Below are 13,916 nucleotides of genomic sequence, written 5' to 3'. Positions count from 1 at the left end.
AGATAGATGGCTGGGCTGAGACCTATGAGCTGCAAACACTAAAGACAGCCAATGTCACCATCCTGGCAAGCATCTGGAAGATGGCAGGGATGAATGGTCAAGTCAAAGGCAGGGTGACCATGACCAACCAACCAACAAACACACGTCTTAAAGGAAGTGTCAACTATAGACTTTACAGTCAATTCCAGTTCAGGCAGGAGCAACTCAGATTTTCCACTCTTTAGCTTGAGGGCAATGGTCAGTTTGCAATCAAGCGAGCGGGAGGTAAAGAAAGGAACACATGCCGTCTGGGAACACGTGGACTCCAGGAACAGGAACTTCACATTTATGCAGCCTGGATGCCAACTGAAGTTACAAAGGGATCTCACATTACCATTTTGTCTCTCCTTCCACAGAAAAACCCTAGCAGTTACCATAGCAACTGATGCATCAAATGGTACATTTTTCCCCCATAAGAGAATATCATGAAATGTGCTAATTATGGAAAAACACACACACATACATTCTACCCTACAAACTTTTATTTTTTTCCTTCTTAATTATAAGGCTTTTCATATTCACCTCACCTTCTCTCCACACACACACAAAAGTTTAAGCTGCAAAGGAAAAAAACCATAGAGCATGTGGGACTTGCCTTTCTTTCTTTTTTTTTTTTTTTTTAACAAGTTGAGATTTATTCCTTTTCTGAAAGAATAAAGACTGATACTTTTAGGTAAAAAGGGAAAAAGAAAATGGACAACATTATAAAAAGTTATGCAAATCCCTAGTGTAAAAACTTAGGTTCGAGAAAAATTCTGTTTTCTGAGCCAGTGGTTTAATTTAGGAAAAATTAAAATCTGCAGACAAAAGCCTTCCTAATCATCATGATATAAATTACTCAAGAGCACAAGACCTCTCGCACCGTACTAAGATCAGAAACCTGATTGAAGAAAAGGGAAAAAAGAAAAAAAAAAAAAAAGACTGCAAATAATGTCATTTCTGCAATTTTAACATTTGGCCAGGCAACCCTTTAAAAAAATTTTTTTAATTTTTTTCCAGAAGTTTACACCTATAGTATGCAAACAGATATCAGATGTTTTTCTCTGGTAAGAAATTCCACACACACATTATAATCTAAGACTGAGAAAAGGCAAAGGCCAACAGTTTCTTTTGTAGTAAGTGTCATCTTAGAACAGTGAAAATGGTAACTCAGTGACGGGGAGTAATGAAATCAAGCTTCTATCTTGCAGTTTGGTTCAAACAAGTTTCATTTCTATCAGTTTGACTAAGTGGCTAATGATATATAGGGACAGAGCCAAGTGCCAAACAAGGCACTAAGGAGTTAATATTGCCACATACGAACAGGAGAGAAAAAGTGACCTTTTTGGCTTCCTAGGTTCCAGCCACTTGAAAACCGTGTGCTGCAGGAAAGATCAGCCTCTCACCTGAGTGGTGAGCCTTTCACACCTTAGTCAGCACTAAGGTCACGCCTCAGTTTAAAAATACCTTCCTTTTGCTACTATCATCTACCATATCAATTGAAACATGTCAGTCTGCAAGGTAACAATAGTTAATATTCCTTGTCATAATCCAGCCACCGTGCTAAGTGCTTCACATGCACAGCTCAGTAGGACAGTCCTAAGGGGCGGAGACCATTAGTATCCTCATTTTACAGCAGAAGAAACTGAGGAACAGGGTGAGTCAATCACTTGCTTTAAATCACACAGCTAGGATTTGGCACAGGAAGGCTTGAACCTCTTTCTAATTCCAAAGCTTACATCCTTAAGTAGCATTCAATACTCTGACTCCTGAGAACTTGGGGCATGAGGGATGGCTCTGGGTCTTTACCAGGTACTTCTAAGGCCCATGGTAATTGTTAAAGGACAGGCATGTATGGAAAACACAGGAATGCACAGGGGCTCTTGGCTGACTAACTGCCAAGAGATCCAGGATGCTGGAGGGGAAAGCTCCACAGGAACTACTCTTTGGTCATAGCCTGAGAAATTACAATCACAAAAGAATGGAAAGAATTTGGGATGTGGTGGGACTGGGCAGGGGCTGGGCAGGGCTCTGTTCTATGAGCAGAACAAAGGTACATGGGCCACCCATTTATCTCAGGCATAAATCCTCCAGGACACTGATGACCACAGTTCCAAGGCAGTCTTTGTTATACCCCATCTTCCTGTGTCTTAGTTTCCTAATGTGAAATGGGGATGAAGACTGTGTCACTGAGTCAACGTCAGCACTAACAAAAATTAAATTGATGAGTTAACATATGTAAAAGTCTTAGCACGGTCACTGGCATATGATAAATACTCAGAAATCCAGGATATCTGGTTTATCTTCCCAAAATGAGTAACATGAATTGGTCAGCATGCTCATGATGTAGATAAGCCTTGTAGAAAATGGTTTAGCAATGCATAATGAGCACCTAAAGAAAGTATCTATGCTTTGGCCTTAGAATGCCCCTTCAAGGAATCTACCCAGAAATGTACACATTTCTTCATTTCCTCATCAGAGGAAAATATTACAAACCACTTGTTCATTTGTGGAACTTCAGAGAGCTATTAACTTTCAGACTTTCAAAGAAAAGCATCACAGACAATATTAAATGACAACAGCAAGGTACAAAAGTCGTAAACTTAGAATATCCCAAGGACAAAGAAAATGTTCATTGGCACATGATGCACACCTGCGTAAAAAAAGTGGGCAGAGGAAATGTTATATCATTAGCTGCCCTTATAGCAAGTAATACAATTATGAACTTTTTATTAAATTTCTTTTGCTTATTATAAATTAATTGTAATGATAATCAGTGACTTACAGAAAAAAAATTTTTTTTTAAAGACTTCACCTAATTAGAGAGCCACTACAGAAAGAAGAGAGGTCATGAAAAGCTTACTGGTCATCATTTGGACACTGGCAGGATCTGTGGCCCAAGTAGGTAGATAATAGGTGGACTCACCAGTTAGCCTCACTGATACAAATGGCTGTGATTGGTCCTGAGCCAATTAATGCTTTAACACTATCAACACCAACATAAGCTGTCTTTGTATTACAGTGCATGGCTGAGGGAGGCGTTATGGTCATTAGCTCCCAAAGTCCAAGACTACGTACCCTTTTATGGTCTTCCAGTTGCCTCAGGGGGGGGGCTCGGCTCAAGCTCCTGCTAAGCACGCAGAGATTCCATTTTAAGTACAACACGAGGCAGACACACCATCTTCAGTATCAGTCATAAATGAAATACACCAAGAGCTCATACTGAGCTAAGAGTTACACAAAAGGATTCGAGGCCTTTTAAAATGTTTCCCCGGGCACCTACGAATGCTCAATTACTTTGAATACTGCTTAACAGCTGTCCTGTCTCCAACCCTAATGCACTATTTAAATGAGGTTTCTGACTTTTTGGCCATATGCTCTATTATGTATTTTTACAGGACCCCAAAAGGGGTTATAATGCAAGACACCAACAGGGCAAGTCCTCACGGTTCATACATGCATAACTGCACAGCACATGCATCAGAACATCAATGCATACACTTCTGAGCAGACACACATATATGGCCTCTCAGCTCTCCCCAACCCACCGGTTCACAGCATTCTAATCAGAGCTGTGAACAGTGAAGAGCTCTGATCAGCATGTTAGACACTGATCGTCGTAAAGCAGCTGCAATGCAACTCGGCAATTTGATAATGTTTATTTTATTTTTAAGATCTTCATTAGACTTCTCTCAAATGAGATACACTTCATTCATGCTTTCACCCTCCCGTGATTTTAGCAGAGCTTCTGAAAGTAAATTTTGATACTTAGAAATAGGTCTCTCCAAAAAGCTTCTCTATGATTTTGGAGGCCTTAGTTAATTCTAGTCCTTCATGTAACAAGTTTAGTTAGCAACAGGAACAGAAAGAATGCAATGCGAAACCATGACTTCATTAGTAGCTTTCACCAAAACCATGCGCTAATATCCAGGACTTCAAATTTGCATCACCTCTGCACAGAACAGAGTCTGTTCTGTAGAACAAGAGAAAGGTCTTGACATTCCGGAGTTGCTCAGATGAGTATTTTACAACTGAGACAGTTTTGTGTGAAAGCCTTCACTCAGAGGGCCCCATCTCCTCACGGCAGGCATGCTCTGGTTTAGCCCCAGCAACTCTGAACTTACGTTCTACATTGAGAGCCTCCTCAATTACAGAAACCATCAGTTCCCAGCCCGGCTAGAAGACTTCCCCCTGCACCGACCGCCATGACAGAAATTTCACCACAACAGCTCAGACACTCAACCAAGATAACTGAGAAGCACCCATATTTGCTGTCACTGCAAATATAGGTGGGCAACACACACCTCTGTGGAGTTCTCCGAATCCGGAGCTTGTGGGAGCTAGTTGGGAGTAAAACAAAGCATGTTAGTTATGTCACTTGAATCTTGGGGGCCACAAAGAAATCCAGAGACCAACATCAAGGACAAGACACAGAAGGCAAGATCAAAGATGAGGTGACATGGCTATACCAGGTCTTGAGCAACAGAGGTGAGGAGATATTTTCTCTTTTAAACTGCACTCAGTGTGGTCATGATGGAAGAAACCAACTGGCCTAAGATAGGGAAACATATTTAAAATAGGGAAAGAAACAGAAGACTACTAATGACCAAGAAGGAAATAGATCTTAAAAAAAAAAAAAAAAAAGGACACCAAAGGAAGAACCACTGCACACCTGTGCTTTGTTTGTCCACCGAGAGAGAAAAAGCCATCACAGTGCATACCCAAGGAAGGGGGGAGAGGGAGAGGGAGTGGGGTGGGTATTGGTAACAGAGGTCTCAGGGGCACTCCCCTTCCCAGAGCCCCAAAGCCTGTGAAAGACAGCTCCACGAATCTGTCCTCCACAGGGCACACGCTTGGAGCAGGAAACCGACTCATGTCAGAGGTAACCACCAGACCCTACCCAGATCTCCCTGGACCAAAGTCACGCACCAGGTATGGCTAGCTCATTCAAGGTACAGTTTGCGACTATGGAATGAGGCCAAGGCTCACGCTTCAAGTGAGTGACCTTGCTGAGGCCAGAGTGTGGCTGTCGGCTGGTGAGCCAGAACAGGTGTTGAAAGCACAGAAGAACTGACGCTGTGAGATCTGGTAGTGTTTCAACCCAGCCCAGTGCTACCGCTTTGGTTGTTTGATCCCCAAGACGGAAAAAAAGTGTTCTCCATAGAAGACTGTCGTTATGTAATTTCACGGTTTCTGTCTTGTTTTCTATTTCTGAACAGGTAAAATGAAGAAAAGATACAGGAGATCTCTTTAAGTACAAAGATTAAAGTCATTCTCCAAGGACAGTGGGGCATACGTGGAGGGCTGCTCACTCAGTTAGGGACAGAAGAATTTTCAGACATGAGCACAACTCCACTAGCCTCAGGGAAAAAAATTATCTCCAGAGTCTTGAGCTTCATGTTGGGGTGGGGAGACATAGAGTGGCAGGAAGGGCTGACACATGGCAAGGAAAATAAAAACAGAAATCAGTTATAAGCCTTTTCAAGATATAAATAATATCACAACCCAAGACTCTGTTCTTAAAATTCTGTATGCTCTAGGCTAAAGAACTGAAACTGTACAAAAGTATTTGCTATCTCCCTTAGTGCAGAAGGGACAATGAGACAAAGCAGAATTAAAGCAATAACCCATGTTTTTTAGAGCAGCCAGATACCAATTGAAAAACAGGTTACTTTCTACTATTTGCACTGGCTACATTCCCACTAACATATCCTTTTATACTGATCCCACAGGATTAGAACAAAAAGATTATAGGCATCGGTTTATGGCAGGAACCCACAGAGCTACCCTATCCTACTCCTTTGTCAATCAAAAGCTAAAGGAAACCAAGAAGATTGAATTGCAAGTGGTGGCGTTTGGTTTTGTTTTTAAAATTTTGTTTGAGGTCCCTTTGTCTGAAGAAGTATTGTGAATACTTCTAGAATGCCCATAGGTAGTGTATGGCTATTTCTTAATCACTCAAACATCAGTGATTTCTGACATGTTTTATGATTGTATACTCACTCTACTGCTTCCCTAAACTACTGTCATGCTTGTTTTAAAATTAATTTCCAAAATAATAATTAAATTAGAATTATCTTTTTATTCCTTGACCATTTCATGAAGCCTTTTAAGAAAACAGAGGATGCTTTGCAGCCTCAGGATTCACTAGAGTGGATAGAAAGACTATCCATTCCTAAAAGAGAACAGAAAACCCAAGAGTGCTACACAGGGTCATGTGTCCATAAGCGCATCCAGGCGTTGGTTCTGTGAGAACCTGAGCCAGGCACCGAACCTCTCCGGGCTTCCACGTTCTGACCTGGAGTTCAAGGAGACTGGAGCAGATATTCTTTAGGACTTCTTCTAGTTAAAACATTAAACAATGCGTAGTATATTTTCAGTAAACTTCATTTCATAATATCTAACAGCAAGTTCCCTAAATACAACACAACATGCTAGGACATAAAATGATTTCAGGCATGGCAAAGGCCAAACCATATCTGGCACACGATTTGGCAAAAAAACAAAACAAAACAAAAACAAAAAACAAAACAAAACAAAAACAACAAAACCCAAGAGCCTTTACCAGTACTTTCTTCTAAGAGGATTTCAGCTCTATTTCCTTGAGGATGAAGTTATTTTATGGCAGTAAGTTTTGAAAAACAGAAGCATATTTATAATAAGCTACACTGCTCGAATAAGGTAAAAGCTACAGGGGTGCCTGGGTGGCTCAGTGGGTTAAAGCCTCTGCCTTCAGCTCAGGTCATGATCTCAGGGTCCTGGGATCAAGCCCCACATTGGGCTCTCTGCTCAGCAGGGAGCCTGCTTCCCCCCCACCCCTGCCTGCCTCTCTGCCTACCACCCCTGCCTGCCTCCCTGCCTACTTATGATCTCTGTCAAATAAATAAAATCTTAAAAAAAAAGCTACATAATGCCCAAACCAGAACATAATGTTTAATAATGAAGTGATTTTTCACAGCACATTTTTAATATCAATTTTTTTTTTTCATGAAGGGGCATCCTCAATGAGCACACATTAAAGAGGTATGTTTTGAGAAAATGGTCATGTCGGAATTTGGACAAGTCTTGTCTTCCTGACCTTAGTCCCAGGCGCTGACACCTCCAATCAAGGCAGAGCCTCCCAAACCAGCAGGTGATGAACAGTGGTCTGATGTCGCCTGGTTTTGAACCTGGAAATCCACTACTGCACCCTATTGCCTTTCTGTATTTCTTTACTGATATGTGCCAATTGAAATCTTTTGCTGACCTCGTCTAGTCAATTGACTAGCTTTTAAGTAGGAATTCAAAATGAATCTCAAGTCACTAAATCCCAAGCAGCCTTCTTGGATGAGACCACAAATCAAGTCCCTGGAACCATGGTACTTGAGTAGTATTAAGTATGTGCTTGTGAGACACGGACATGCTTGCTTACAACATGTAACATACCTAATATTTTATCTTAGGATAGATTTCTACTATAAATGAAAGATACCATACCTTCTCATCTTTAAAAAAAAAAAAAAAAAAAGCCCCTGGTCTTCCTAGAGTTACTATTTCCAGTGTATGTACAACAGTACCCATTCACATGCATACATACGTTTCACGTATGCCTCCAACAGGATAGTGCAGACCACAGCCTTATAAAAAAAATAAAATAAAAAAACAAGACCTTTTGTTTTCCATTGCCATTTACATAAATCTTTCCATTAACCATGGGCTTCTAGAATTTTCCTTTGAAAGATGAGGTCTTCTTCCATGGACCATCCCCAGCGGAAGCTGAATACAGTTCAAGAAACGCCAAATTACTATGGCCCTCCTCTTCAGCACATCAAAGGGAATGTATGAACTCCAATACCCGTGAATTGGCCTCCAGTTCCTCTTCACCCACTCAAAACCTCAGAGGAGGGAAGCCAACCAGCTAGCCAACAGCAGACAGGTTGCTAATATGTTTGCTGGGACCCATCCTTCCTGAGCCTTTGCAACCCACCTTGAGCGACCAGAAAGCTTTAAAGAAAATTGAGCTAAAATACGTGATCTAGCATTTCAGCAGAACAATTTTAAACCTTCACATCTGCTAACACAATGCCCTTTATTAATGGCCTTTGTTTTTAGGAACCAAGTAAGTAGTAAAAATTTAGCCCCAATGATGCAGTTTCACCCTTACAGAACACGTTCATTGGAACTCCAGAGCAGAATTCATTTTAAAAAAACGCATTCTGACTTGACTAAATTATACAATTTCAGTCACCGCGGAATAATCTCAGCATCAAAACGCAGACACAGACACACACATGCACACACACCCCAACCAACCTCCCCATCCCTCAAAATCCTCCAGCAACAGCTTCTGTGTGCTCGGAGTTGAGCTTGCTTGCTAGTGTCTAACAGTAAACAGCCCTGCTGCGTTTATTGGCAATTACTGCTGAAGGTCACACATCAGCAGCGAGCCTAAATTCCAGGAAAAAAAGCAGCTCTTATGTAACTACCGCCTGAATGTTGGCAGGTGCCCAAACCCAGCAGTTCACAGCAATGCAAAAAAGTAGGACACCTCCAGCCTGGGTTCGATGTCATGAGCACGCCCCCTGAAGGTGAAACTGAATAATTCTTGTGTTTCTCTTTTCTCCCCACTCCTGAATTTTACAGAGTTCTTCGGTGGCATCCTTGGGTTGCAGAAGAAGCTCAAGGTGGGATGAGTTGAGGGCTCACTTGAAGCAGGAGGCAGCCACCCTTAAACCAGTGGAAATGCCACTCTAGCTTTTCTGTTGCGGTGCAGGAAGGCCAGGTTGCTAGCTGACACCAGTGGCGCTGGAGATTTCATGGTTCCAAGTGACAGTGATGAAATGGGGATCACATCTCAAATACGAAGAAATGCTGCTTGCCCCACTGAGCTACAGCACACGCTTTCCCAACACACCACGCTCCCTGCCACAGACACATATGTGAAAATGAGGCAGACTGCAGTTCTGTCTTACTGACTGCACCTCAGGTTTGAATACTGGATTGAAATCATCTGTTTGGTTCGCACAGCACTTTACAGTTCAGAAAGGTGATTCACAGCACTTGACAGTTTAGAAAGCTGCTGGTGCTGCCCACCTGTTCTCACCTGACCTCCTAAGCTCTTAGGTGACCTCCCTACTCAGGTAGAAGTTCCCAAATTATGGGTTCTCATAACCCAACCCCAGGTACTTCTCCATTCTGGCAATTCTCATGGTTGACAGCTGTCACTGATCAGTAATTTGTACTACTAGCCATCTCCCCCACACAACTGTGGACTTCAGAAGAGCAGACACTGCCTTTTCGGGGGCATCACCATAGTCCTACCTCCTCACACCATGCCTGGAATGTAATGGGTTTTCAAATATTAGTCATATAACTGAGTATCTTTAGCATCAACTGGTATCCATGTAAAGCCAAGAATGGGTAGGCAATGGGAACTTTTGGGGGGTGATGGAAACATATCCTATCTTGATTTGTGTGTATACATATGTAACAATTCATCAAGCTATAAATGTAAAGAGCGAGCTGAAGGGACACCAACCCAAGTATGGTAGTTTCCTTATCCCCTCCACTCAATCTGTACCCCATCAACCAACACCCCAAATAAAAGATAAAATTAAGGGGGTAGGATGGACACTGTGCCTCTTTATTTGCCAAAAGAAGGAAAGAAAGAAAGAAGGAAGGAAGAAAGAAAGGGAGAAAGAAGAAAAAAGAGAAAGAAACCAAACCTCCTCTTCCTGGTTTCAAATGAAATTTTGTTCTAAAAGACAGCTGGAGGGCTCCAGCCATTCCCTTTCCTTACAGGGACTCCATGACTCTGTCCTCCTTTCACCCTGATTTCTCAGGGCACTGACAGAGACACAGAGGTGCTCTGCTTTTTCACAAGTCATTCACAGCACATCTCCTTCCTTGAGATGCCCGAAGGGCCTCTACCACCAAAAGGGAGCGGCCCTCCCCCAATCAGGGATTCACGGGATCACCATATACACCCTACACTATTTTAGGGGCTATTCCCCACCATGTTTAGAATTCCACATTGGTTTGCAAGTTAGGTGTGAGGCCTTGCCTGTATCATGGGCCAGCATGAACTCTCATTAAGCTTCTGCTGAACCCCAGCTGTGGGCTGCAGGTCTCCACCAGCACACACTGATAAAAGGCTTGGTAGAGGAGAAACCACAGGAGCTGCAGCAGTTTCCCAAATAGCCATTGACGAAAAAGGCCAATCAGCCATCTCTGCTTAGGGGACCAGATCCGAGAGCCTGAGGGACTGGGGACGGAGTGCTGGTGTCTCAGGGCTCTGACAGTTGCCAGGGGTAACAATGGAGAGGGGATCCACAGTTGCTTCCTCAGGGAATTTTCAAAGAATCCAAGTGGCTGCCAGAACATTCTTCTTTTATAAACAGACAGTATTCTATTTCCTAGAGTATAATTATAAACACACCTGCTCCAACTGTGGAATCTTTCCATAAGCAAGCAATAAACTCCCAGCCAGGAGACCCAAGTTCTATCTTGAGCAAGCAAACACCATCAACTGATTACTATAGTGCAAAACAGTGTATTAATAACATTGTGGACTCCGATTAGGGAAGGTGTTCCTTTCCTGACTTCATTTGTACTTAAGCAAATAGAAACACAACTTCAGTATTTCAGAGGAAAACTTTGAATCAGGGAGGCATATACAACTCCAGGTAGAAATAAGAGGAATGAGAGATGCCAACATGCAAATTCAGCATGAGGTATTTTTCTGGCACAGAAATAACCAGGAAGAGAAAGAACGAGCCAGGAAATGCCAAAAATCACTAGTTAGAGCCATTCATTAAGCCTTTACTGTACCAACTTTTCTCACATTCTTTGCATCCCAGAGGACATGGCCTCCTCCCCATCCAAGTTTGATTACTCTAAGGAAAAGTCGGTGCTTCCAGAGTTTACTGTGGTAGAAAAGCAAGCACACCAGGACAGGAGCTGAGCCGGCAGTGTGTTAGCTTTAATTTAGCCACTGTCCAGCTGTGCAAGCTAAGTCCAGTCACTTAACCACTCTGAGCTCCGTTCCTGAGGGAACAGAACCAAATTCAGAACCACTTGCTTTCAGGTTTCAGTCTGTGATTCAAACTCTCCTTAAGTAAATCTGAACCATCTCTTAATAGTTCTGAAAGGATGGTGGTGGGTATTAGAATAGACAAACATATTCATTCTGGCAGCTCTATCCCACCCAAAGTAAGGTATGAATTGGTCTATCAAAGGAAGTAACAGATGTCTAAAGAGGTAGAGCAGGAAAGGGATTTTTTAAAAGTCCAATAAAAAAATGTTTTCCCAGGGTGCTCAATTTCCCTTATTTGTATATTTTAATTGTGTAACATGCATTCACACCTAAACATACGGCAGGGAATGATGAAAAATATTCACCAAACAAGCAGTATTTCAGGGGCCCCCAAATCCCAAATAAAATGACTTCACTTATTGGTCCCCAGGGTAACTGTGGTTAGTAAAACCAATTAGATACATAAGCAGAGAATCCCCGAGACAACATTTCAATGTCCTGACCTCTAGGTAGTTTTCCTGGATGAAAAGCCACAGACCCAGTATATTCTTAATCCCATTGTAAACCTGCGGCTAGACGGTCTCAACGAGCACTTTGGAATTCACAGTGCACCTAGACAAAATTTTATATGATCCCTCATACTCAATACTTTCCAACATGTGGACCAAGAGAACAGTGTTTTGGTTTTTTACCCCTTTCAAACTATATAAATGCAGTTATTTCTTTTTACATTGAGGCTTTGCATCCAGATAGAACAGCTCTTTGTAAGTATGAACACTGAGTTGCAGAGATAGGTTAATGACAAGCATCAACAACAAATTTAGATGAGATTCCAAACAGTGAATGACTGAAATCTTATCACAGTTTAGAAAATCTTTATCTAGATTCTGATGGGATCTCCAAGGACAAATGGCAAACAAACTCATGGGAAATGCTCAGACAAGACACAAAAGACTCAACTCAGGCCCAGAAGGCACACTACACAAAGTCAGATACTAGATGCTGCAGAGACTGGGGGACACACCACAGTGTTCACTAGAAGGGTGTCATGGAAACATCACCATGGGACATTAAAAAAAAAAATGAAATTAGGACCTCAGCATTATCCAATTCATCAATGGAAATGAGCTGGAAAAGAAAAAAAGAGGGGAGAAAAAGAAGGAAATGTTAGGAAGTATCAGCAAGTGAAGTGTTAGAAACTTTGTCTTAGCGCTGAGTCTCCCACGTTGGAGTGCTGTTAGATGGGGGCCATCTGAAGGGGTGCAGGGAACTGGGGCACTGACCACCATCGCTCACAGTGACATCTGCTCTGCACTACGCCACTCAGGATGGGGCAGGATGCTGCCACACTGTGTTCACTTGGCAGGTAGCAAACCTTCCAGGTCATTTACCCAAGGGGGCTGAGACATGCACATTCCCCCTCTCTTGCAGATATGAAAACTTGAACTGAGCTGTGAGCAAGGGCCAATTACCCAAACAAGAACCATGTTCATTTGGAAGAGGGTGGGAAAGAGGAGAGCCAAAGATGATATAGTTGGATCAACACAGCTTAGGAGAAAATTCTTTCTTTCGATTCATTTTACCATTCCATAGGGCTCTGGGGGGCTCAGAACCAGGTTCCATTTCAGCAAATAGCATGAGAACATATCCTAAGAGCAGAAGCTCCAAATCCTAGAACTACTGATGACTTAAAAAAAAGAAAAGCACATTTCTCCCAAAGATGATTAGAGCCAATTCAAGTGATATTAGTAACAAGTAAATGATTAGCATCAAGATCAAGAAAAAGAAAAAAAAAAACTAGAGCATTATTCAAAATTGTGCTTGTTTAAAAGGTGAGAGATAATCCTCAAGTTGTTTTTATTATGCTTTGTTAATAGTACATTTGCAAATTTAAGTTCCTTAATAGAAATCCTGGTAGCTGGAAATGCTAACAGTTCATTCACCTAGAGAAAAGAAGCATTGGTAATTAACAGGTACTGTCAATTTGTATGAAAAAACCCTGACATTACCTGAGATCAAAAATTCTCTAGTAGTAAAACAGCTACTACTATTCAGAAGACAAAACAGATTTTAAATAAGTTCTGAGATAACCTTTTATATTAATTCTTGGCTTCTGAATTTCTTTCCAAAGCTCTCTGACTAATAAAAAAACCTACAGTAGATGACAGCGAAGCCAATATATAACATATAACATAACTATGCTCTCTTTTCAAGCCAGGTCTAAGGGCATTTAGATGTTCTTTGAGTTATAGAGAGATTCAGATTAAATTTTGGAGATGTTTAGCTATGGGAAGTTATTTTTGTTTTTTAATAAAGATATGGTTTAATTTGTGGATTAAAAACAGGCATGTGATATGATGAGCACTGGGTGTTATATTCAACTAATGAATCATTGAACATTATATAAAAAACTAATGATGTACTAGGCTAATTGAGTTTAAATTTTTTTTAAAAAAAGAAGAGTTTAGTAGGCACTGCTAGAATAGCTGTAAAGTCCTGTTATCATTTTAAGGTTTATTAACCTTGAATACAAAGGACAACAAGACATTGGGAGCATCACACAAAAACATATTTCATCGTTATTTTGGTGATCATTTTTAATATTTATATTTACCATTCTAAGAGACAAATACTCATTGCTGCTCCTTTGCATTTTAGAGACATAATAAAGGTGATTTTTTAAAATTCCTAAATGAGCATGATTAAATTTTTGTGATAATCTTCTTCTAGCAGCCTTGAGCTTGGCTTCCTGTATGATAGTTCTTAGACAGGCACCTATCAGGGAGCTGACCGAGAACAGAGGACTGACCACTGGCTACTCACCGATTTGAGGCTTTCTTTTGGGACCTGACCAGAACCACAGGTTGTGGAGGATCCTGGGACA

General features: G+C 41.5%; 1 protein-coding gene across 3 annotated transcripts in view; it reads right to left on the bottom strand.

The window, feature by feature from the left end:
• The window catches only part of ITPR1 (inositol 1,4,5-trisphosphate receptor type 1), a 327,538-nt gene that overhangs the window by 109,759 nt on the left and 203,863 nt on the right, over positions 1 to 13,916 (bottom strand). Inside the window, exons 40-42 of one of the 3 annotated variants that reach the window (XM_032867448.1) lie at positions 12,128 to 12,160; positions 4,321 to 4,358; positions 3,097 to 3,145 (exon numbers count right to left, since the gene is read on the bottom strand). The exons of the other annotated variants lie outside the window; for them this stretch is intronic. Of the exons in view, the coding sequence (XP_032723339.1) occupies positions 3,097 to 3,145; positions 4,321 to 4,358; positions 12,128 to 12,160 (120 nt within the window). The remainder of the gene's footprint in view (positions 1 to 3,096; positions 3,146 to 4,320; positions 4,359 to 12,127; positions 12,161 to 13,916) is intronic. 3 annotated transcript variants of the gene reach the window in all.

Source organism: Lontra canadensis, unplaced genomic scaffold (assembly GCF_010015895.1).
Source record: "Lontra canadensis isolate GAN:19392208 unplaced genomic scaffold, GSC_riverotter_1.0 scaffold34, whole genome shotgun sequence".
Classification (NCBI taxonomy): Eukaryota; Metazoa; Chordata; class Mammalia; order Carnivora; family Mustelidae; genus Lontra; species Lontra canadensis.
Note: the sequence above shows the minus strand (reverse complement) of the source record. Positions and strands in the feature narration are given on the sequence as shown.